Source organism: Siniperca chuatsi, linkage group LG8 (genome assembly GCF_020085105.1).
Source record: "Siniperca chuatsi isolate FFG_IHB_CAS linkage group LG8, ASM2008510v1, whole genome shotgun sequence".
NCBI classification, from domain to species: Eukaryota; Metazoa; Chordata; class Actinopteri; order Centrarchiformes; family Sinipercidae; genus Siniperca; species Siniperca chuatsi.
Genome location: NC_058049.1, coordinates 13,630,897 through 13,657,520, shown reverse-complemented (window position 1 = coordinate 13,657,520; position 26,624 = coordinate 13,630,897). Strand labels below are relative to the sequence as shown.

Sequence of the window (26,624 nt, the reverse complement as noted above, 5' to 3'; positions counted from 1 at the left end):
ACTTCCATCTCCATGCAGACTCAAAGATGACTTTAATAAAGCTCAAGCTTCCTGTCTGACTGTTTATGATTTGTGCTCATCTCCTTGAGCTTGGACTGAATTTGTAGCTTTGAAAATTGTCTCCATGTGTCCTCGAAATGCTCCAGAGAATGTCACAAGTGTCTTCCTCCACCATTGTTGCCAATTTGACCTCAAAAATATGCAGAGGCGACTCTTGTCATGGGCAAATGGCCTTATATGTCCTGTGGCAGTGCTGACAATGTCTCTTTCTGTCCTACAGAGGGCAGTAGACTGCATTAAAACTATCAAAAATGAGGGCATTTCAAAATAAAAGTCAGTCTCTGGATGACCTCTGGGTGACACAGTCCTTGATGACAAATGAATACAAATTAAAAGCACACAACTCTAATTCAGTTCAGATTTATTGAGCAAATTTAATTTATTTCAATATTTATAATCAATATTTTAATTAGTGACTCTTCCAGTGAGACTTTCTCCTGTAACTCAAACATCTGATGAACTCAAATCAATGTTAAATATCACAGAAAGATTAAATAAAAATCCACGTAACCACAAGTCAGATGGTACAGTATTCCTTTTTATTTATCTGGCAAAATAATAAAAAGGTAAGCATTTGGAAAGAGTCAAAGTTAACAGTCAGGAAATAGAAAAATATACATAAAACAATTCTAACAGCTGTTTTGATTTATTTCCCCTTTCTCTCTCCAAATGGAAAAAAAAAAAAAACTATTTCTTTGGATCAACATATAATAATATGGACTGGATACTTATGAGACATCTTTTACACAGATCTAGATGCACAAATCTATGTTCAGCTCCATCATGCAACCCCCAAATACCCATTAGTTTATGATCCAGTAACGTCCTTTCATCAGTTTGCAAATCAACCCCCTCCCGCCGTTTATTTCTAATAGATATCTAATGCACAAAGATGGACCTCCCCTCCCTCCCACCTCCCCCCTGAACCCCTCCAGTCTCTCTCTGGTGAAAAAGATCACAGCGATACCTCCTCGTGGTGTGTCAGGAAGCCTGGAGACTCGCAGCTTGATGGAGGATGATGCTGTTCATGCTTGTGGTTGGACTTTTGTCTGCAGAGTCCTAAACATGATGCAAAGCGTTGACACGGCCGGTCTCCAGGCTGCCCTCCCCCCTCTAGGCCTCCAGGGCTGTCCTGCGTTTGGACGGGGGCACCAGGTGCTCGGGCAGCGTGGGCGGCAGCTCGTGGCCCTCTAGCTTCACCTTGATGAGGTGGTTGGCCAGGGCGAATTCCTCATCATCGAGGAGGCCATCTTTATCCACGTCTGCTAGCTTCCAGATCTTTCCCAGGACCGTGTTGGGCAGCTTGGACTTCAGCATCTCCTTCTTGGCTGCACCGCCAGAGACTTTGCCGTTGATGGGAGAGAGGGTGTAGAAGATCTCATCGTATGTAGGCTTGTCGCGACCCACCACCCATTCCAGCTCATCGATGCCTTCGCTGGCACCCTCTCCATAGCCATGACCAAAGGGACCGCTCATGGTTCCCTCAAAGGCTCCACCCTTGACGGACTGGCTGGGCATGGCGGCCTCTTCCTGGCGCACCATGGCCATGAGACGGGCGATGTCGTTGGCGAGCATGTCCTCCACTGCCTCCAGCAACTTGGGTTTCAGCGCTGCAAACTTAGAGAAGTCCTGGCCATTCAGCAGCTCCTGAAGGGTTTGGGGGGGGTTGAGAGAAAACAGGAATTGGTGATAGAAATAGATCAGTCTCATGGCTACCAACGGGAGTAGCATACAAGAAACAGGATTTCCTGACAAACCAGGAAAAATAAATCTCATCCCTGTCCTGGCCCATCCTGGAGGGCAAGAGCAGGAAAGAAGGGCAAAGATGTGAAGAGAGTAAAGGTTGGAAGGTCATTCTACTCGTTTGTTTTGTAACACTTTATAAAAACACGCCAAAAATAAAGTCAAAGTTGTTATTTTATCAAATATGTAACTCTGAATAGTACAGCACAGTTTATCTCACCTGCATCTTGGCGAGGTTGGGGAAGTCTCCAGGTGAGATTTGGTGCTCCTTCTCGATCTTATGGTAGATCTCTCCCAGGTTGGCTATCAGCTCCTTCTTCTTGGAGTCCTTTCCAAACACACTTGGCATGTCCTTTTTCAGAGAGCTGATAATGTAAGCCTGCACCTGGACACCATAAAAGAAATAGGACAGACATATTTTCAGTGATTATAGAACCATGCTTTTGTGCTTTTGAGTTGGATTGTTTATATTTTTATAATTGAGTTATTTCTTCAAAGCAAAAGTTGAGTGTACTGAGTTTCGAACAAATTAATGAACTGACTGAAGAAACTAAGTTAATGAGTTTTGGTGTTACGGGGCACACATCCTATATGAATCTGACTCTTAAGTACACGGAAAGAGACCTGGCTGGAATCCCTACAAACTTTGGAGCAAATCATGGTCCAGTATGCAACTTACACAAGTGTGATGTGGAAACTTGAAACCTCCAGAGCACATACACTGAGAATGAGGACTTTTCAGTAAAGCAGGAGACATCTTGTGTCCAGTAGTTTAACTTTTTAAATGAACAATATTTGCATATTTATTTAGTAGATGCAATTTTTTTTAACAAGTTAAATCAAACTCTTTGTGGAAAATCCATATAAGACACAAATTATTATTCATAAAAGAGTCTTTACATATGTCTTAAAACATGAGGGAATTTTTAAAGTTGGGAATTCACGAAATGTACATATAGGTAACAGAAATAATCCCTCTTCTCTTTTTGTAAGTGTCATAAGGTTACTGGTTTATCAAATTGCTATAATCATCAGACATACTATCGTACTCACTTCTGCCTTTGGTTAGTTAAGAAACTAAACACTAACAAAGTTGCACAAATCAGGACATTTTTTGAGCAATCCTCTTCTTGTGGAGGTGGAGGACAGGGGGTAGTGATGAGACAGGGCGACTGTGGCTTAGAGGTAGAGCGGTTGGTTGTCCACTAATCGGAAGGTCTGTGGTTTGACCTCGGCTTCCCCCAGCTCGCATGTCGAAGTGTCCTCGGGCAAGATACTAAACCCCAAATTGCTCCAGAGGGCTGTGCCTTCAGTTTGTGAGTGTGTGTGAGAATGAGTTACTTTCTTTGGACTGGTGAGCAGTTGTGTGTGAATGCGATATGTAGTGTGAAGTGAAAATAAGATGGGTTAATGCAGCTTTGTAATCAGGTGTTTTTTAGTCACTCCTGCAGCATGGCTCGGTTGGTCCTTCACTTCGGCCCTGATGGAAATCTCTCTTTTTATCTCTCTCTATTTCTCTTTTTTTTTACAGACATTCATGGTTCCAAGAGGATGAATTCTACTGACTTTGGAAACCCCTTGAATTTTCCTCTAGCGCCCTCATGAGGTTCACCTTTGCAGTTTTGAGTGAAATATATCAACAAATTTTGGATGGATTGTTATGAAATTTGGTAAATACATTCATGTTCCCCTCAGGATGAGCTGTAGTAATTTTGGAAATCACCTGACTTTTCACCCACCATCAGGTCAAAATCAGAATGTCACTATTTATTATGTGCTCAATTTAACTTAATTTAACTAATGTACTCTTGGTATTGGTTTTGTTATGACCTTTTTAAGCAGAAAAACCTAACCAGGGACAGGGGTTGCAAATTAGCCTTGGCTAGAAATCCTACATGCAACACATCTGTATCATGTTATTGTAACCTATTACAATGTTTTTGCACTGTCCATGACAAATAAACTAATAAATAAATACAATTTTAATTTATTTTAATTTTAACATTTTCTCAGTTACTTTGTTTTTTGACCAAATACCTGCAAAACTAACAACATCAGCCATCAGCCCATCAGCCTCAGTTATACTTTGTGTTTATTGCTAATTAGCAAATGTTAGCATGCTAATAACCTATATTAAGATGGTGAACATTATACAATCAGCATGTTATTGTCACTGTGAGCATGTTAGCCTTTAACTCAAAGCACCGCTGTAAAGAACGGGTGAGTCTAGTGATTTTCTTAGTAGCAGAAGATGGAGGCAAAGTCAAATAATTGCAGACCACTTCTAGAGCCAGTTTTTACATCGATACCTCCCAAGCCTCCAACTCAGACAGAAGTGGCGGAACACTACAGCGGACCTCGCCGTGGGTCAGGTAGTTATGATAGTGGACTACCAGTTGACTAGAGCCATGTGGCCAGTCGAGAAGGTCACTAAGGTGTTCCCTGGAGCAGAGTCTGATCTGCGGAGGTGCATCTGAAGGACCAACCAGTGGCCAAGCTGGTTGTGTTGCCTCAGATGCTCAACTACTGTGCTTCACAGAGCTGCAAGCATGGCTGTAGACTCTTAGTCTTGTTAATACTGACCTTGGCGAGGCGTGCTCGTTTGATGAGGTCATTGAGTTTGCGTAGTGCTGCGTTACGTGGTAACGACTGGATGTCCAAGAACAGATCCTGCTCCTCTGCCTCAAACAACTTCCTGTTGTCTGGGACCAACAGGGGCTGGGCCCAGAACGACCCGATGTACACGCGCACCACCTGGAACAAAGTTTGCACAAGTTCATCTCAATGAGTCTCCACTGTTCATCAGGTTACACTTTACTGCCCAACCCGGTCAGGTCACATACATGACACTGCAATCTGGCTCAAATGTGTACACAGACACAAAAATACATTTATGAAGCAACAATAAAATTTAAAAATGTACGTATGTGTTCTGTGCTTCACATCCTGTACAGTGGCTTCATGACACAATGCACTCTCAAAGTCAATGAATAATTATCTACATGATCCAAAGGTTTCTCTGAGATCAGTTTATGAATATGGCCCTGGATCAAACATTAACTAAACAGTCAGGGAAAAATCATGAGACAAGCTTGGTCACACGGTATCAGGTGGTACATAAGGTTTGAGACAGATGGTAAAAAAACTTCACTTTCATTACATTCATGTTTTTTCTTGTGTCTTTTGTGACAATGACGAACATTAGCCTGAATAATATTAAAACCTGTCACTATTTGATTACCGCATCCTTGGAAAAGTCATCTGACCTCTGTCCAGACCTACCTAAGATTGAATGGGATTGAAATGTTGTCTATTTAAATACAGCTGTGGATTACACAAAAGCACAAATGTGAAAAACAAATGATTTTGACCTCAGGCGTGTTGATGATTTTTCCCAAAGACCACATCAGCGCTCCGTAGACCCTCATCAGCTGTTGAGTGCTTATCTGGTCCGCCTTGTTCAGCACCACACGCATTTTGTCCTCGTGGTTCTTAAGAGCTCGGATCACCTCGGAGAACTCGTCCGAGATGTCCAGCTTGTGGGCGTCGAACAGCAGGATGATGCGGTCTACGCGTTCTGCAAACCACTCCAGCACCGCTGCAAAGTCGTAACCTGGAGAGAGAAAAGGAGAGGAGGCCGGCTGTTTAAAGATGGGATCTGCACAGACACTGTTGTGCCCCCTAATGACTCACACTATAGCCCAGTTACTGGCTTTGTTTACAGTCGATTCACTGGACTATTCCCTACTTTGAAATGGCTGACTGACACAAGGTCAAAATAACATAAAACATAAAATCTTGTATGTATTTAGGCCGGAAACAACTGTTCGACATTAGTTTTCCAAAACAATGCTGTATTACCGTTAGACATTTTGAGTGAGGACAGGTAGTATTTGGATTTCGCATGCTGTCTCATGAAAACTACTGTTTCTTTGTTGTCTAAATAAATGTTAGTTTGAGTACCAGTGGATTTCTGAAGCTTTTTTTTGTCCATAAACAATCTTTATACACATCCCTCAGATCTGCTTTTTAAAGAATTGTAACCAAGACAAAATAGGACTCTTTACAGCTTAAAAATTAAACTAATCAGTGCTCTCTGGTAGACAAACTATGTGATGGTGAAATTACCTCAAACCTAGTTTGGCATTTCTGAACTACAATATCTTGTTACTTAATGGACGACACCGATACTGATGTATCTGCGATAAGATAATGTTGGCCAATATATCAGATGAATTGCTTGTGATAGGTCATGAGATTAGCAATCTGGTAAAATGTGTTCTATGTTTAGGTGAATTTTATAGATCAGATATGAATCTCTTCACACACACAAAAAAAAGTCTGACATTTCTTTTAGTATTTCTGCCTTTACATGTTTTAATTCTGGCTTTCCTAATACAGGCACAGTGTTCACTGATATCTTGGGCCAATACTCCAGCAGTTGTGTACTTGTAAAGACCATTTGTCAATATAAAATCTCTTAGATTCTTATATTCAGCCTTGTTGGTTTGACCAACTGAGTGAGATTCAATTCAGAGCAGAGCTGTTTTAGTTTATTGCAACCTAGTCAATAGCAAGATCTATTGTGATGCGATGAGAATCAGCAGTGAAACATAAATCCAGGACAAGGTATTCGTAACTGTTGGGTACAGAGGAAGATGCACACGGAGGTGGCCTACTAGCATGTGTACTAACTTACAATGGATTGTCATTGTCTGTTTTCCCACTCATGTCAGTGTGAAAGCATAGCTCACATTTTGCACTAGTGCTATGCGTACAAATAGTACACCAAGTATACTGGTGTGGAGAAATAGAAGAGTTTAACCTGACAAAGAGCTCAGTGGCTCCAATCAGTCAATAAATTGTGTGTTGGAGCAGGTTTAATTGTGGGTTCTCCGTTCATATTCCAAGTCTTGTTGATCCAATAATGTTTAGATAAGGGCGTTCAAGAGGCAGGGCTTTCTCCCCTGGTTAGCTATTAACTAGCTTTACTGAGACAGCAGGAGAGGTGAATGAAGGTAAGGAAGGACAGTTTGAACCTTGAGTCCTTTTGGAAAACCTGACTTGTCAATCTACAGCATGTATTAGCCTCAGGAATGTAATGACCTCTATCAGGGACCGTTTTCAGCAATGCGCCCTATAAACAACAAGCTTGCCAGCAATGAAAGATAAAAAAGGAAGCAAGACAGCAAACATTTGCGATAGACAGTGAATACAAGGGTTAAGATAAAATGCTATGCAGTGTCAGTGATGACGATAATACCAAAAAGTGTCAAGGCCTGAGCTGGGTAGTGCTACAAACACATCACTGCTGAAGTACAGAAACTCACTGTACTACTCACTTCCTTCGGTTATTTGAGAAACAAGGGGACTAACTCAAATTACATAAAGCATTTTTCTAAACTTTCCTTTGCCTCGGGGAGCTGGGGAGGGAGTGAGGAACAGAGAATTATGGTTTTGATTAGGGTCTGTGTGTCATCTGATCATAGAAGAATGTAGTTGCTCTAAAAGCTCTTCTCGGCTGCCGCGCAATCAGCGTCAGATCTGCTGCACATGCATTCCAACATGGCTGGCTTTTGTCTGTGTCTGAGCACATGTATACAAAAGAGAGACAGAGAGATACAGTCGATAGATGGAAAGTTAGAAAGACAAAATGAAACGGCGATATGGATAGATGAAGAGGGAGATGGAGAGATGAGTAAAAAAGGAAAGAGAAAGAGAGAGAAAGACGGGGTGGTGAGTAAAAGTGAAAGTAAGTGAATGTAATAAGAGATGGACATAGAGGAGGGACGCAGGAAAACACCTTCGGCAAAAAGGAGTTTGTGCCTGTTTGTGCGCATGACGACATGTGAAACTAGAGGGGCATAAAAGGGGAATATTTAAAGTCCAAGATCCCTGTGGGAGCCAGCCGAGGACATTCGCTCAATCTCTCTGAAGTCTGTTTTTAACACACGTGTCAGGGAATCAGAGAGAGAGACAGCTGCTCAAGCTTAGACTTACTTATAGCACATAGCATCAACAACTGCTATGTCGCTATCATACGCATAGAAATGCTAGGATACACCCACACACGCATGACACATTTGGACCTCAAAATAACGTGGCAATCATTGATAGAGAGCAGAGAAGTGAGACGATTAGCTTAGCTTAGCATAAATACTGGAGATAAGAAGAAATAGCTAGCCTGGCTCCATCCAAAGGCAACAAACCAGCACCTCTAAAGCTCAGTAATTAACATGCTATATCTCGTTTGTGTAATCTGTACATAAACCTAAGAGTAAAAAGAAATTAAGGTTGCAACTACCAACTATTTTTAGCAATTAATCTGCCGATTATTTTCTTGATTAATCCTACGGTCTAGAAAATATTAAAAAAATTGTGAAAAATGTCCATCACAATTTCCCAGAGCACAGAGTGATGACTTCACATTGCTTTCTTTGTCTGACCAACGTCTAAAATTAAATATATTCAGTTTACAATAATGTAAGACAATGGAAAGAAACAACTTCTCACATTTGAGAGGCTGCAACATCACACTTTTGACATCTTTGCTTGAAAAATTACTTCAACGATTCATCAATTATCAAAAAAGTGCAGATTAATTTTCTGTAGATCAAGTAATAAAGAAGGCAAATAAACATTTTTCCCAAAATGTCAAATTATTCCTTAAAACAACACTTTCAACTTAGTTACTGAGAATTTTTTTCTGTCAAGTAAATTTGCTGAATTGCATTAAACATGCCAGTATTCATGTCAGGTCATCAGCAGTGACAATGGGAAAGAGGCCAACTAGTTCTGTAAAATCAGTTTCATTAGTTTTCGTCACTTCATGGTTCACTGAGGAACAAGCACTGAGCCATACTTGCTGACCTCATCAAAAACGAATCCACAATCAAAGCATTATGCAATGAAAAAGCTGGACGTCTTATGGACAACACAATTTCATTGTTTCTGAATATAACGCTCTTTTAGACGTGTAGTAGACTGTACTGGTAGACACTGACACACACACATGCCCGTCACACTTCAGCTGCACAATCCAATCCATCCTGTTTATATACGACACAATCAGTACAGTATGTGAGTAGTACAGTACTGTATCCGTGTTTATACAGAAACAGAGGAAAACGTGTGTGTGTGTGAGAGTGTGTGTGGGCTTGAGAAAGAGAGAGTGTGTGTCTTCGAGAGTAAGAATGTATAAGCATGTATGTATAGAAACAAAACTGTCTGGAGGTATGAGGCATCAGATTTCATTTGCTCCTCTTCTTTTTGGACGGAGTCACCTCGACATGAGCCAGTCTTCATGCAGACATGCAAACACTTCCTGGTTTGTTATCAGATGGCACTTACTGGCACTAACACTTATATGTTTACAGTCTTTGGCCTTTTCAGTGTCTTTGCCAACCATCGGTACTTTCCATCCTCCTGCTGCTTCTCATTAGGACTGCAACTAACACTTTTTCAGTATCGGTTAGTCCAAAATTCAAAAGATATTTAATTAATAGCAGCAAACCCTCTTATAGAAAACCTATAACCAAAGAAGGTTTGGCACTTCTGCTTGATTGAAACTTGAAAATTGTTAATCAATTATTTTCTGTTGATTCGCTGTCATTTAAACTCTGCTTCTCAATATCTTTTCTCGTTTCCATCTTGCTGTGTCTCGTGGGAAATCAGACTCAATAAAGAGCAGATTTGCAGACAGTGTATCAGCTCTCTGAGCAACACAGGAGGCGGTGGTGGTGGGAGGGGTGTAGTCTTGGGAAACTCTCTGCCATTTTACTTCACATCATATCCCTAGAGTACACAAAAACTCTACTGCTTGTATGTATGCTTCCTCTTAAAGGGGCTCAAATTACGCAGAAAAAGCAGAAGCTGTGTTCAGTTGCACCGTTATCTTCTGCCTGTATTCTGTAGGATCATCAAAAGGAAAAGGAAAACTGTGTATGTGGCAATTATGAAGTGACCCTGTAGGTCACACAATTGTAGGAGCACGTGGAGAAATGGATAAAAATATGAATTATTTCCACAGAGCACAGGGAAATGACTCAGATATAAAGTGATAAATGATACAGCATTAGACAAATAGATAGGATACACAGCTACATAGAGGAAATGTTTTTGACTATTGCTGTTATTTCAATCTTTTAATATAAACCTAGCTACAGGCTCAACTGAAAACAGAAAGAAAGAAAAACAAAAAGAGGGAAGGATGTGAAAGAGGATGGTGCTGGGTAGAAAACCACAGGTACAGAGACAGGAAATGAACTTCAAAGTGCCTTGCTCCTCTCCCTGTCACGGTCAAGCTGTGAAAGGCCTCCATCAGATTTACATGACCTGTTTGATTAGGCTTTAACCTGAGGGCGTTAATAGTTAATACAGGTTTGACAGCACTATGAGCGAGTTAGAGTTGACTTGAAAACATGCCAAACAGAAATACCAGAGAGAGACTTCAGGACAGGAAGAATATGTAGGTTGTTTAAGCATGTTTCCTTCTCATTTTGAACTTGTGACTTCCTGTGGGTTTATTTTACATGTGTGTGAAGCGCTATATTTTAAGTATTTCACAGTTTTTTTTATCAGAGAAGGTGTGGCTTTGTTAAACAGTAGTAGTAGTAGTAGTCAGAAGGTTAGTGAGAGAGCAAGGAAAGTTTAAAGTTTACGTTAGACAGACCTCTGCTTATCCTCTGTTTCTCCCCGGACAGGATTCCAGGAGTATCAATGATACTGATGCTCTCCAGGACAGGGTTAGGCATCTGGGCACACATGAACCTGCCAAGAAAATACACGGATGAGAGAGGGGACAGTACAGGGCAGAAAGAGAAAGTAAAAGAGAAAGGGAGAGATGCAAAATAAACAGTTGGGTGAGAGTGTTTATACATAAGCTTGGCTTTAAACAGACATTCTGAAGCTGTTCGGTAACAACCTTCATGCTCTTAGGCACTTACATTAGTGGAATACCCTTGCTGGAAAAGAAACACAGCTAAAACACAAAGTAGCAATGGGTGGAGAAAGGAAACATTTGGGTTCATGGTGCTGCCACTACCCCATTTTCAGAAGTCCTTGCAGTTGTTCACATTTATATAATTAGTTGATAATAGTAGGTACATTTTAAAATAATCATGCCAAATGACACACACGGCACATTTGATGCCTGCCTGCAACTAACAATTATTTTCAGTATTGATTAATCTGCCTATTAATTTCTCAATTAATGATGAATCGTTTGGTCTGTAAAATGTCAGAAAATAGTGAAAGACGCCTGTCACAATTTCCTAAAGTCCAAGGTGACGTCTTCAAAGTGCTTGTTTTTGTCTGACCAAGAGTAAAAAAAATCTAAGATGTTCAGTTTACTATCACATAAGACAAAGAAAATCAGCAAATTCTTAATTAAAAAAAGATGGAATCGAGAAACATTTGGCATTTTTGAATGAAAAATTACTTTTATTAATTATTAAAATCGATTATATAAAAATAGTTGCCATTTAATTTTCTGTCTGTCGACTAACTGATTAATAGTTTCAGCTCTAGTTGACACTTAGTTTTTTTCTACAAAAACAGTGAAACTACATGATGATATAGTCAGGTTTTCAGTGAGGGGGGGGCTTGCTTGTAGGAGACCACCTTTGATGTAAGAACGCTTGGGGAACTCTGGGACAATACATTATAAATTATGAATTGTAGGCCTGAGTCATTCCCAATCCAACATAATTCACTACACAATGGTCTCCATTAAGCTGGGACACCGGGGTTTAAACTTTAAAGGGGAGTGTCCCTCTGCAACAGAAATCGTGCCAAGACACACACGTCACACACTCACACAAACACAGACAGATATACACACTGTAAAGCGTGAGAGGATGAGTGGTTTTGCATAAACCCACGATGTGCCACTCAAGACAAAGAAGGGGATTATAAAGGAATCCCACAGCTCAGAGTACTACTTCTTGCTCTGCTGCCCTTTCACTTAATCTGGCAACGGGTCATAAGACCGGGGGAACCGTGCTTTTACATTCCTGCTGCAACCACACTGAGGGTGGACACACACACACACACACACACCACAAACCCTAACAGAGATCCCATACCACATGCAGGGAGGAAAAAGGAAAAATCCAAGGACAATGAACAAGTCAAAGAAATATTCGCGAAGGGAGATCCTATGCACGCTATTACATTACAATAATAGTGACTGCCAAACATAAACATGCAAGTTTTTTCCGCTCCCTCTCAAAGTTGATGGCGTATGATATCCAGTTGGAATTTTGGCACAGGTTTACATTGAACTATCCATCCCTACATTTTCCACACAGTGCTTGTAGGAAAAAAATGTTCCGATAAACTCGAGCTGGAATTCTTAGAAATAGAGGACCCTACCAGGCACAGGGGCCTTGAACTATCTGAGCTCCTTCGGCGTTTGATTGTCTCAAGAAAGTGAGAAAACCCGTCCTCTCTGTGAGGCTGCGGTCCTGGTATGAAGGCCTGGGTTAATATTCTAATCTAATTCCAGCTCATGGAAGGTCTTCCTCTCTTAACCCACCTCTTGACCTATGACCTTCCCTCACATCGTAACCTCAACTTCCTGTAGAGAAGAGGAAACTGGGTGGCTGTCGCTAGCACAGGGAGGGAGGTGATGACAACTGTGTCATTTTTCCATGTTTACTTCCTCTAAAATCTTGCCTTGTGTGTGAATAAATTTCTCTCTCTCATATATATATATATGTGTGTGTGTGTGTGTGTGTGTGTGTGTGTGTGTGTGTGTCCTCATATATGTTTGTTATGTCATCTATAAGGCTGTACCTGTGTCAACCCCTATCTCAGTAAAGCTGCAGAGTCAGTGTCCTGGAACAACAGGCCATGAGCAGGACAGGACGGAGCAGGACAGGGTAGGTCAGGGTGGGCCGGTGCAGAACTAAAACTTTGCTGACTCTGGTTTTACTGACTAATGGCTTACAGACAGCACAAACACAATGAGACCCTCTGACTGCTGTGGCATTTAACAAGAAGGGAACAAGAGTTAAAAAATATGCAGATTTATCTGGAGGTGGAAGAGAAGTATTAAGTTACTTTTACAGAAACATGTATGAGGCCTTAGTACAAATCAGTTGTTGGCAAGCTAGTAGAGTACACCACCTTTTGGGTTTACCAAATCCAAGAGCAAACTGTATGTCTGTGGATCTCATGACTGATTTCTGTTTACTCTATTCATAAATAACTGATTATACTGAGGGTAAGTCCTATCTGAGGCTGGTAGTTAAAGGCTAATGTGCAGGTTGAATGACTATGGTTAAAAAGCTACACAGTGGAACTGCCATCATGCTGAAGGCCTTGTGCGCTTCTCTGACATGGTATTTTCTCCTCCACATATAAATCAGTCAATTAACAATCTGATCCTTGATATCTCCTACCTACTTTTATGAGGAAAAACACATTCAACCAACCAACAGCTGAAGGGGAATCCAAAATACTTTTGGCCTCCTGAGAGGAAAGTGGAAAACTGGCCCAGTCTGAGCCAAAAACAGTCCAGCGCCAAATGGTCGTCTGGATCTGGTTCTTGACAGAAGTTATATCAACTGTGGGCCTGCTCTAGGCTATGTGCCATCACAGCTGATTAATTATGTATTAGGCCTACACATACACAGAGCTGTTCAAACAGGTCATGCACCTGCTATTATCATACACACATATTCTGTTATGATCATGTGAGCTTTCCATAAGCCAAGGCATGACCCATCAAACCTGAATATGCTTCTGAGACAAAGATGCAGACTGACTTCAAAGAGAACCACAAGTCCCATGATCTCACAGGACTGCGTCCAACAGTTTGACAAATGATGCTACAATGGACAATAACCTTTGTTATCTGGCTTCCCCTTAAGTCTGTAATAAACTCCAAACTGGTGAATTTTAAAGTGTTATCTGAACTACATGACTACACTTGACTGTATGACTGATGCTGTTTGGCAGAAGCTTGCACTCATGCAAGATAAGGCAAACACTCCACATAATTCAAGGAAGGGATCTGAATGGATAATGGGAAATAGGCCTAACTGGGGAAGTGTCAACTTGAGTGTTTGTACTAACACAGCATCCGGCTACACAACCAACTTGATAATCTAAAGTTAATAACAGATTAAGATCATGACTGCCCACAGTGTGGTAGCACTGGCTACTAGGTAGCGAGGGGGTATACCCACATTCCCTACAGGAAGTGACACAATCAACATTTGGCTGTTGAGTCATCTGATGTCATCACAAATCCACACACAACAGATTACATAAAGATGTTTTAGCTTTCACCAAGCATTGTCACACTGGCTCTGACTCATAGCACCTTTCAGTCTTTCCACTGTCCTTCTTAGCTCTCTCCTTGTTTAAAAGCACACCACCAACCAAGTTTTTTCTCTGTACCATTTGTGTGTCCCCCTTTCTCTTCTGCTTTTATTTTGCTGTTGCTGCTTTTGGCAGGTGTTTGCCCCACCTGAGCAAAAGTTCTGCGTCATCTAGGTTTTGGTCATGAGGAAGTTTTTACATCAGACACTGACGTCAGACCTACGTGTCACTCTGAATGATTCAGGAAACTTTGGGAAGTGCTCTGGAAGTTCCCTGAGAATCTCTGGATTATCAGTCATGTGGATCAGACTCCAATGAGCTGAGATGTCTTGACAGCCTAATACTACAAGAAGAAAACCTTTAACCTTGTGATAAGATTTCACTAGGCCAACTCACAGGTAGTGAATAAGGGAGTTGGCTTGTTGGCTTCTACTGATGAAGTAACACCTACATAACGGGGGCACCGACATCGGAGGACAAGACAAGGTCAGCTTGTTGCCTAGCAACATCACTTGCAACTATTTCTATGCACAAGGGGCCACTTGCTGTGAAGTTGGGACAAAGCAATCTGTCACCAGTGACTCTGCCAGGTGCTTTTAGGAAAGAGTGCTTGAAGAAGGGTAACGTACAATGTTAAATGGCAGGGTTTGGTCCAAAGTTAAAGGACTTCCTTGTCAATGGGATAAAGTGTTGTAAAGCACCTTCTTGTCCTTTGCTTTGCCATACACAGTGGCTCTTCCACCTAGCTATTGACACTAAACACCCGCATTCTCTCAGGATGAAGAAAGAGGGAAAACTCTCACACACACTTGGCTCTGAGACTGCTGGGAACATTGTGCAACAGCATACTACTGTGAGTTTACCTTGAAAAGCGTGGTACATGCAAGGACTTGTCAGGGAAGGCATTTAAATCATGATGAATAACTAATGACGTTTCAACACAAGCATGGCATTGACATGACATATATTCATTTCATTCACACATTAATGAATAACTGTAGGGCTCTAACTTTTCAGCCCCTATAATCCAAGTGTATTACATTTTTCACATTGCTCAGTGTAAGCTCTTTAATGGGGTCTGGAGACTCGGCACTGGCTTTAACGTTACCTGTTGAGAAACGCGTTGCCAAAGGCGTTGAGTTTGCGGAAGGGCTTCTTGGGGTCGACTACCAGAGCATTACCCGGTATCACCCCTTCCTGTTCACCGTGCATCACCGCGATGAAAGAGTCCGTGGTCGGCTCGGGGCCAATCCGCATACCAGGGAAGTCCTGCTCCATGAGGTGCCGGATGAAGGTGGTTTTTCCGGTGGAGTACTGACCCACGAGGAGGACCATGGGCTTGTTGTCGAAGTCGGCATCTTCGAGAGCAGGGGAGTGGAAGTCGTGGAATCGATACGTGTCCTCCAGCGGGAACAGTTTGGTCCGGTAAAGCCGCCGCAGCCCCTCCGACACGTTCTGAAACAGCTCGGGATCCTTCTTCAAGTTTTTTCTGAACATGATTACTGATTTTTGCCCTTAGATGACACAACTGTGTCAGTCTCCCTTTGAAAAATGATCTGGTTTTAGTGGTGTGGCTCACTCACACCGTCAAGAGAGTAGCTGCCTGCTGGAATGAAGCAACGGCTGGGCGAGGTCTTGAAGTTTTTGTCCCCACCCTCCTCTTCGCTAGCTAGCCACACACTGCGAGTCAGTCATTCAGGGAGGACTCCCTCTTCAGCTGACGTCGGCCAACTTAAGATAGCCAGCTACACGCCACCATAAATACGTAACTTAGATCCTGGTAATTAGATATCGTCTACTACAGCACAGCTGTGACTGTTAAAACGTTAACGAACAACCCCTCTTAGCGGTTAGCTAACTAGCTTAGCGACCGGTTGTCACTTGGTGAACCCTAAAGAAGGCTGGCAGCACACGGATACCGGAAAAGTTACATTTTTTCACAATAAAAGCCTCACCGATGCCAGCCAGTAGTCTCCAACATACAATATAGAAGTAGTGTATGTTTATGCTCCCAACTATAAATTCCACAATTAATCTAAATTATTATCTTTATTTGCAATATCCCTCACCAAAATGGCCACAGTGATGATACATGAATTTTCAGCGATGTTTGTATTTTACAGAGTAATACTGTGTATTTTCCAGACAGGGTGAAGTTTTTCAGTTTTGGAGTTTTTGCCTCAGAAAAGTTTATAGTCTGACTCTGACTTGCTCTTTTGCTTTGTGGGTATCAACAGAATAACACACATGAACTGACCTCTTATTATAGTAGCATAAATATCATGTATAATTTTTTTGTCTTAACCCAAACATCCTCTCAAAAAAAAATTTCTACGCTGAGATTGAAAATGTTATTTTACTCCTGTTTTTTATGGTGCCAATATGACAGTGTGACAGTGTTGTATGTTTCATTTGTTAAGTTTATATCTGATATACTATGGCTATGTACCTATAGCCTATGGACACTCAAATGGCGGTATTCAATCATTCATGTCAGTGAAACTTCCAGTAACGTTTTACCATTAACAAAAAATTTTACTTTCATATTCATACGTGGTTTTGGTTTTGATTGCAAATGGATAGATCAGATTGCACACAGACATGGTTGCAAAGATACATTCATTTTCAGTTTTTTTCTTCCAGTAAATGTTTACCATTTACTGAAAGTGTTGCCTTCTATTCATAGTGTATGTATTTTTGGTTGTAGGTTTTAATTTCAGATAGCTACTGTATATGGAATTGCACACACATAAAGCTCTCTCTCTCTCTCTCTCTCTCTCTCTCTCTCACACACACACACACACACACACACACACATAATATAATAATAATGATAATGATAAGGTGAGGTGTTTGTTTTCTCTGTACAAACAGCACAATAAAGAAACAGAAAGACAGTTATGGAGGATGTAAGGGATCAATTTTATTTTATTTCAAAGAGCAACCTGCACAGAAATTAGCATAGATTAACATAGATACATTAACATAGAAATGGCACAGAATGGGAAAAACAACAAATAGAAGGCATTACTGTACACAACCCATTCATTTTTGAAAGTCAGATGTGTGAACTGTAAGCTACAGAGAGCCCCAGCAGCTTTTCGATGACAAGAGGTGTCCCTCCACAGATAACAGCAGCTCCACTGGAAGCCAGAGTTTTTCCATATGGAGATGCTGTTACAGCTGGTGAGACCCACAGAAACAGCACAGCTGACAGCGCATGAGACCATGAGAACGTAGTGGTGGTGGTATTTATTTCACCACAATACTGGCTGTACCGTTTTCTGCTGACATCTACATTTCAGTGAGACAAATAGATGGAGGTTAATTTAAGTGTTTGGAAATATTTATTAGGTGTATTGTAAAAAAAAAAAAAAACACTTTTTTCCTTATGTGCTTTTGTTCATTTGACAATAAAATACACATTAAACATGCTCCTCTGGCCTTTGATGTGTGTGTTATATGGAGTGTGAATTGTTCAGGTCCCCAGCAGAGGCCAGAACCAGATTATTGTTACAATACCCTTAAACAGCCAGATCCCAACAATGGTTCAAAGATAGGAATTTCATAATGCTACATATTTGAATTACATAGCACCAGTGTGATACAAGTGTCACACATATGAAGTAATGCTGCCCTCTTTTGGTCGGGCCTTGCTGACTACATGAAATCAAATCATTTTACTGCTTTCATTTACTTTTTGTCTGAGCCCTCCTGTGATAATACAACCCACACCTAATAAAGAGCTTGTAAAATATCATCCACCATAACCTTATGCCTCCTCATCTTGGCTTTTACTGCTTCTAAGAAACGCGTCACCCTTACGACACCAATAAAATCAGAGTCATTCGCTCAATCAAGGTGTGCTAGGAGTTAGGAAGGAGTGCCAACCCAGCAAATTAATTTTAGCCTTTAGTCCATTAAAATTAATCTTTTACATAAAGGCATTGATATGGCTTTAAACACAAGTAGTAAACACAAGTGTATTGTGTATTATTTCCTTGTGTACACCTCTTCTCCTTAGTTTCCCAGAATCTGACTGAGCTTTGACCCTTAACCCTCTCCTTCTGTAAAAAAACAGAGCCGTAAAGCAATTTAAGGGTAGTCTAAAGAGACCTTCACCCCTATTATCGCTTTTGACTTTGCACACGCAGCTATATTTTTCACCGGATGATTCCACTGTGAAAGTGTTATCAGTGAATCTGTGAATCTCAGCACTCATATTAAAATTAGTGTATTTATGATGAAAGCATCTTAATATCAAGTCCGGACAGGGAATCTGATCTGGTCAGTACTGTGACAGGAAATCAAGTTTGAGAAGAAGTGTCATATTTTAAACATATATTTTGTGATGCAGGGTTGACTTAGTACTAGTTGACATCTTCACTCTCAGCCTGTTGACAGAAGTCAGGTAACTTCAGAGTCAAAATGTACCTTTAATATCCTGAACAGATTATATTTCAGTCAAAGTTATTATGGTTTATAGACAGGTATATAACAGGTACAGGGATTTTAATTTACTGAAATGAAGTGTGAAAATTAACAGCTGTGCAAATTAAGTTCTTGGTAAACACAATCCTCCAACAACCTCATTTACAGAATAAATGCATGTTTGTTGCCTGGCAACCAATAGTTCCATCAGGAGCTTAATTCAGTTTTCACTCATTTCATGAATTTCCTCAATAGCCATTTTGGGTCTCTCTTTACAGCCATTTAGTTCACTTCAAATGAGACAGCAAAAATGCCCAAAGGATGAACTGTAATTGAATTTTCAATGATCAAATAAAATGAATGCACTTCCCGTGACTAGTTGCTCAAGTAGCTTGCAGAGTGGGTGCACAGTTAATATTTAATTAATACAAAATACAAAACACATTACATGATAATCTTGGTGTAGATTAAGACTAGACCTGTCCTACATATGTCCCATAGTCTACAAATTAAATGTAATGTGACTTATATATGATGAAAAATAACTTGTTTCTTTGATTAGCCTACTAATTTTCAGTTCATTATCCACATTGAAATGTATATAAAGAGTTCATACTCACCAAGTAAATACTGCAAATGAGGCTCATTTCCAGGCTCATTATGTGAGAAAAGTCAGAAAAGTGGAAAACAGAAATAAAAAGACCAACTGAAAGTGTAAGGAAAAGCAAGCCAAACAAATAAATGGCACATAGGAGAGAAAAAACAGTTAGTGAGTGAGCTTTTAAAAGAGAGAGAAGTCAGAAAGAAGTGAGCAGGCTCAGACAGCAGTCGATCCCTGAGTAATGGTGGACTCATGGATGAGGGCTGCTTAAGACTGCGTGGGGGAGAGAAAAAATTAATCATTACACTAACTGTAAATATGTAACAGACCCAACCTGACTATAAAATTCAGCAAACTGCATTGGGTTTGAACACCCACAGACACATGAGGATGGGATCAAATCATACAAGATGGAGAGCAGCCAATAAGAGACACCATCCAGCTCAAAGCACTTCAAATCAGCCTCCCCACACTTAGGCCTCTTCATTCAGTGTGTCATTGCTTCCTGCTTCTGCTGTCACATTTTCCAATAACTATATAGAGATGTACCTCATGCGGGGCAGACTTAATCATAATTAATTGATTAAATAACTAAATGGAGAGACAATTAATCACAGCTGACCCAGAAGTCAAAGAATATTTTTATTCATAATGTGCAAATGAAAGAAGCTCAAAAGGTCCTTTGTTTACTCTAAAGAGAGAAACAAAGAACCTTTTGAGCTTCTTTCATTTGCACATTATTTAGAGCAAAGGTCCCTCAGAATCTGATATAACTAACTTTTATGCCATAGCAGTGGTTGCATTTGAGCCAGCAGCTTAATTTTAACATTCTGGTTGCATTCGTCATAATTACATTATATACATTGACTACTGAAACACTGTGAATGGAAGTGGAGGAAAGTATCTAAGTACATTTACTAAAGTACTGCACTTACATACAATGTTAAGGTAATTGTATTTCCATTTTATGGTGCTTTATGCTTCTACTCCTCTACATTTCAGAGGCAAATATTGTACTTTAAATATTTTATATTATTGTACATTTTTATAGGTTTAGCTACCCAACAGGACATAAAGTAATTAAGATTAGCTCATAGCTAAATAATTAAAATGCTGCTCACACATTGTTGTATCAATAATAATCCAATTATATAAAATATAAAATAATATAACACTCAAACACAAACTTTTGACTTTTACTTCTAACATAGCATTTTACATTGTGGTACTAAGTTTACTTAAGAAAAGGATCTGAATAATTCCTCCACCACAGGCGAATGAAATTATTCTTAATATTTGTACAGCAAAGCAATGTAACTGGTGTAACGACAAATGAGTTTTCACTAAAAATCTGAATATTGTCAGGTTTTATTAATATAGGGTATGGTGGGTGTCAGATATATCATATGTACATACATTATAGATACTGCAGTCAGAACTTGACAATGTTTTGATACCACTGTTGATGTGTTACAGATCCTACAGAGTAGGCTATCAGGTGAACCCTGTACACTTTAGTTTTAGGATGTTATGAGGGACTAATTCACATCTTTGTAGAAGGGAGATGGGTCAATGAGAGCTTGCATTTGAAGGATGACTAGGTGGAAGTTGGAGGTATACACACTATGAAGCTGATGACACAGGGTCAGCAAGGAAAGACGGGTCTGTAGTTGATGAAAGGGTGTGTAAATATTGATTTCTGAAATTATTTCGTTAATAACGCAACACCACGGATGCCAGCTTTCCTTAAATCCCAAAGAAGATTTCTGAAATAGTCCCTAAGAGCCAGGAAAAAAAATCGCTATTCTCACGCTGTTCAGTTTGACCTATGTAGGTTCCCGTACGGTTGAAGCGGTGTTGACTGACGTGTGAGTAGCTAACTAACGTTGTCTTCATGAGTATATTAGCTGATATTACCTCTATGATAAATAAAATTATTTTTTTTGTGTCTTTACGTGTAACATACAAACTAACATTAATAGCTAAAGTGATGGAGAGCTTATGAGAGTTCCGGATCGTTTTTAATCGTGCTAGCCCGCGAGGCTCCCCAGCTAGTTTGGAAGCTAATTTGAACGTTAGCCACATTAATGCTAAATTTAGCACTCAGTGTAACGATACGTATAATATTATATAGCTACAACTAGCGAGCGGGGCTAAACAAGCATTTTGTCAGGCTACCAGTCAAAGAACATGTAATATCTGTTCACACGGTGTTATATTCTGACTATAATGGTAATGTATCTCATTCACACAGGGCTGAGCTAAATGATGAGCTGTTGTATTGTCTTTAGTTATTTCAGTTTGCTAAAGTTGGATTAGAAGCCAGAAAGGTGCTACATTCATAAAGTTTGATTGATGGATTATTGTGACTTACCTTATGTTAACAGCAAATAACAGCAGCGTAAGATGTCAAAATGAAAGTTGATGAATCGCTTGTTAATCTACCGGTGTGTATACAATCTGTTTCAGGTCAAAATGGCAGAGCTAACAACACTAGAGAGCCTGCTGGAGATGGGCTTTGAAAGAAACAGAGCGTGAGTGACACCAAATCCAAAACTGGGTCCTGGTTAATACAGTTCCTAGATTTGAGACTGCTGTCAAATAAGTGAAAGTAAAACTGTTTAACATTAGAGTGAACCTATCTGTCCTTTATCTCATGCTTTCAGAGAGAAGGCGGTGGCCAACACAGGGAACCAGGGAATAGAACAAGCCATGGACTGGTGAGTCTGACCCACACAGACATGAACATACTAGTGTTGAACTGTCTGGATGGACATGGTCCTTTGTCATCACTGAAAGTCACTGCTACAGTCAAGCTTGCTCCTCTCTGTGCTACTGATTGCCCAGCATATATTGGATTCTGTTAATCAACAAAGTAGGTTTGCAGCCCTCATATTTCCTGTGCGATGTGCTTTCCGCAGGTTAATGGAACATGAGAACGACCCAGACATTGATGAGCCCTATGTGCCGCCTGTGGGGAACGTCCTGGGAGGAGAAACAGACAGCCAGCCTACCACAGAACAGCCAACACTAGCAGACACCGCTGAAGGTCAGGGCGTGTTGTGCTTTTTGTGGGCAGGAAGGGCCCAGATAGTTTATTGGAAGTCTCACAATATGATGATATATATACCATGAGACAGTATAAATGTATCTACCATCAAATATTTTGTCCGAACGTTTGATACGTTTGATTTTGTCCCTTTGATATCTGAGTGTATTAGGACATTGTGGGCAATATTGTTTTTTGTATGATTTTTGCATCAAGTTTCTGCATGTGTCAGGTATCTAATTCACACAAGTAGACAAAAACAGACAATTCCATCTGGTAATTTTATCCATAAACAGTTTTTTAATGGATTTTTCCAGAAAATGTACAACATCAGGATATAATATCATGATATAAAATTGCATATAATGTGACAAAGTATTTTACACATGCGGCCCACTCTTATAGTCACTTGTTCAATAGCATGTATTTTCCATCTATAAACAAGATATAAAATCTAAATTAGCTCTTAAATTAAGAGACAGTTACTGTTAATTTACACTGAACATGATATGTCAGTTGGTTAGTTTCTCTGTCTCTTTCCCTCTGTGTATTGTTTGGTTTTGTTCAGTTTTTACCTTCTCTTCCCATTGTCATTAGCTCCACCAAGGAGGTTCAAGTGGTCGGTTGCCTTTGTTTGTATACCTGTTAGTGTTTTGTGCTGGAGGTTTTCTGTGTCCACAGTGAGTGATTAAGGTTTGTGGTGTTAGGTGTGTAAGTTAGGTCAGCATGCGACTTTGATTTGTGGTTGACTGTTGTTTGTTTCAATACCACACAATGCATATCTCTTTCTCTGTTTCTTTCTGTTTCTTTCTATTTCACTTCCTCATGTGCATTTGTTTTGGCTTCAGGGACAGCAGGTGGAGACGGTAGCTACAATGTTGACGAGGAAAGTGCAAAGAGGCCAATGACAGAGGAGGAGAGACTTGAGCAAGTTAGAAGGTCAGAGTGCACATACCATAGACACCATCCCTCCAGTACTGCATGTCCAACTCACAGCTTCTTCTCCTTACATAGCAAGGTTACTATACTGCATTTAGATATAACTGAAAATATAATCTGTGACCATTAGTTTGGTACTCATAGCCAAACATAATTTGGAAATACTTAATTTTCTGTTCATTCATTCCTCGTCCTGTTAGAGAGACTGAACATCTTCAATGATATCAACCAATTCTCTGTTTAATACTGCTGTGCAATATACTCTTTTCAGTTTAAAATTCCCTATTTATTGATATTTATTCATACTTCTATTACTGCTGTGCAATATCCACCGTCTCATAATCATCTTAATAAGCTACACTTAACTTGACAGTACATGCACTATTACATATTACTTATATTATTACATTGTATTATTATACCATACATACTTATCATCAACTGGTAAATCCACTTTGTACTTTACACTTATTTTAATTTTATACTTATACCCACTTTGTACTTAATTTATCTTACCTGTATTATAGTGTATTATATTTTGATTTGCTTAGTACTTCTATTCCTGTGTGCACTGACATGATAGTGAGCAGCTGTAACAAAAGAGTTTCCCCACGGGGATGAATAAAGTATTTCTGATTCTGATTCTGGATGTGTAAGCCTCACCTTCCTTGTAAGTAAGCTGATGCCTTTGTTGGTGTCTGTTTTTTAGGCTCGAGGAGCTCATGCGGGTGAAGCAGGCGGAGAGAAGAGAGCGAGAGCGGGAAGAAGAGTTGGAGAGGGAGAAGCAGCGGAGGAGACAGGGCCAAGAGCTGCAGCAGATTCGCCAAAAGCTGCAGGACGATGATATGAAAAAACTGACTGAGCAGCGCAGGAGAGAGAAGATGGAGGACAAACTGGCAAGGTAAGGTATTCATTATAACACATTTATTCAGATAATGATGTTTAACTATTTGCACTGGGACTAACCGTACTTTTCATGGACCAATTTGTCACATTTGACCAGACATAAAATAATAACGCAGCTAAACATCCAGTGGTATTTCCACTCTCCATATTTTCCGTTTTTTCCTTCCTAATAAATATTTACTTGACTTCCCTCTGAAATGTTTTCCAAGGAGGCCAAAGGGAAAGTTTTACCAAAAAAAAGGCAAATTACAGGTCTGATAATGAGACTGAAATACAGTTTTATCTCTACTTCATTATTCTGTATGAATCGCTCCAAAAACATGGTCTGGAACCTGATGACATGTATAAAAATGGAAATTAATGATGGCTGAATTCCATTTCTTAGAAAAATTAAATGCAGCTAATTGATTGAATGCCATCCTCTTCATCCATGAAATAAACAGTGGGTGGAAATAATAGAATCGGGGAAAGTTCAATGTAAGAAACTCATTTGCTAAGACCAGAAATGAGAAATGAGAAATTCATATTCATGTGCAATTCAACAGATATGTTACCTTTTAAGTAGAAAACTGTGGTGATCCTACACTACAACACAGTTTGATCTAATGTATGTTCTTCATGTCATTGTGTTGCTTGTTTTTATTCCTGTCAGGCAAAGGGTTAAAGAAAAGATAGCACGAGACAGAGAGGAGAGAGCACAAAAGGTAAATTAGTTCTTTTTTTTCCCTGTTCACTTCATTTTTCTTTCTATTAACACTTCTGTTGGAACCAATAACAACTTAGATGATTTATTTATTTTTTTTTTTAAACCTGTCTAGTTTGGAGGCGGTGGACCACCGAGCACGGCCGCATCGTCCCAACCTGCCCAGCCCAGCCCCTCATCACCCACCAGTCACGGCCCTCCACCCACTAAGAAGGAGTATGATGAGTCCAGGATACAGGTACAGGCTTCAGTTCTACTCATACACCCACATACTGAAGCACAGAGCACACACTGGAGATGAATGTTTCGCATCCTTTGTTTTCTGTCGCAAACCTGTGTATCAAAATAGCACAATGTATAGATCTAAAAAAAAAAAAGAAAAAACCTCTTTCAAAGCAGAACAGATATTCAAGATCCATCACTAGTTGTATTTTTCAATGTGAGACATTAAGTGGTGGTGAAATGTAACGATGGCAAAAAAAAAACCTCTCTCCTCCATCCTTACCCTCCTCCATTGCCCACTCTGTCTCTCCTCCTCCTTCACTTGCTGCTCCATTGCTCTTCTGCTTCTTTACTGTAAAGGTACGTCTGCTGGACGGCTCGACCATCACAGCAGTCTTCAAGGCCCAGGAGCCGCTGGCGGCAGTGCGCGTCTACGTACAGATGAACAGCAACACGCCTGAGGGACAGGACGTCACGCTGCTGTCGCCCTACCCCCGTCATGAATACACCGAACTGGACATGGAGAAGCCCCTCAAAGAATTGGGTGAGCACTGGGCTGAATATAGATCATATTACTGTAATATACATACTTTAACTTATTCTAAGTTAGTATGTGTTTTAGCGTCTATATGGACCTAAAACCGATCATTCAGCAGCTGTATCTGACCTTTTTTCATGACTTTCCATTTTGTCTTTTTAGGTTTGGTGCCTTCAGCTGTGCTGGTTGTTACCAAAAAGTGAGATCAGGAGGATCTGCTCTGTGAGCCTACCTCGCCACTTCATCAACACGAGAGACACCCGAAACAGATTGATCCAGGAAGAGAGCCGCAACCTTTTCAGTATCACCCATTAAGCCAGCTAACTGAACTAAAGCAGTGAATTGCAGTTCGAGGCTGTGTTCAGATTGTGTATAGCTACTTTTAAGAAGTTTTGGAGAAGTAACAATGAAAAAAACGGTTTGATTCACTCACTGAATGATGCCTTATGCCATTCTGGGCTTGACTGATTACACTTGACATAGATTGGTTTGTGTGCAGTGAGATGGACAGTTACTTTTACTTATTCAAGAACAAAGTGAAGATAGCTGGCTTCTGATGGGATACTGCTTCATGGTTTCAACAACACATTTATAAAAAACGATACAGAACAAAATCTGTCAATTTTAACCTGCTCCTTGCATAGCAAAGTACCATACAAGAGACGTACTTGATTGGTTCTGAAAGAGCCTTAAATTTAATCCACACGATCTTCCTGATTTTGTGACATTCTACTTTGCCAGTTTTTTTTTTTTATAAGTTAAAATATATTGACAGTTATGTCTGCATAATCACCAAGAATCAACTTAAAATAAAGCTGACTCAGAGAGTTATGATTGTGGACTGGATTTTCTAAAAATCACATATGTATATAACCTTCCTTAAAGTAAGCCTGGTGATATTCTACATTTTTCTTTTTGTCAAAAAAAATGCCATGAAAAGACCAAAACCAACAATAAATTGATTGTTTGTGTAGCCGAAGCCTGATATACAGCATGTTATCCCTCTGTGCCATAAACCTCCATTGCTATCCAAAAAGGCCAGCTGTTTTAGGAAATAATTTTTTTAATCATATATTTGTGACCCATTTTTACAGGTTTATGT

The 26,624-nt window shown here is 40.1% G+C and overlaps 2 protein-coding genes across 3 annotated transcripts; one reads left to right on the top strand and one right to left on the bottom strand.

The window, feature by feature from the left end:
• Nucleotides 1–577: 577 nt before the first annotated feature.
• Nucleotides 578–16,277, bottom strand: ehd1a (EH-domain containing 1a). Its single transcript, XM_044205189.1, has 6 exons — nt 15,242–16,277; nt 10,475–10,572; nt 5,175–5,416; nt 4,387–4,557; nt 2,024–2,188; nt 578–1,707 (listed from the first exon to the last, which is right to left on the bottom strand). Exons 1-6 carry the CDS (start codon nt 15,628–15,630, stop codon nt 1,174–1,176), a joined length of 1,599 nt encoding a protein of 532 aa, XP_044061124.1. The 5' UTR covers nt 15,631–16,277; the 3' UTR covers nt 578–1,173.
• Nucleotides 16,278–20,956: 4,679 nt separating this feature from the next.
• ubxn1 (UBX domain protein 1) lies at nt 20,957–26,349 on the top strand. Of its 2 annotated transcripts, none has more exons than XM_044205187.1 (10): nt 20,957–21,033; nt 21,635–21,699; nt 21,832–21,885; nt 22,087–22,214; nt 23,063–23,153; nt 23,863–24,054; nt 24,712–24,763; nt 24,878–25,000; nt 25,345–25,528; nt 25,685–26,349. In XM_044205187.1, the coding sequence occupies exons 2-10, from the start codon at nt 21,641–21,643 to the stop codon at nt 25,723–25,725; spliced, it is 924 nt and encodes a 307-aa protein (XP_044061122.1). In that variant the 5' UTR covers nt 20,957–21,033; nt 21,635–21,640; the 3' UTR covers nt 25,726–26,349. The 2 variants fall into 2 exon arrangements, with proteins under 2 accessions (XP_044061122.1, XP_044061121.1); XM_044205186.1 differs by lacking the exon at nt 20,957–21,033 and adding an exon at nt 21,146–21,397.
• The last annotated feature ends 275 nt before the right edge of the window (nt 26,350–26,624 follow it).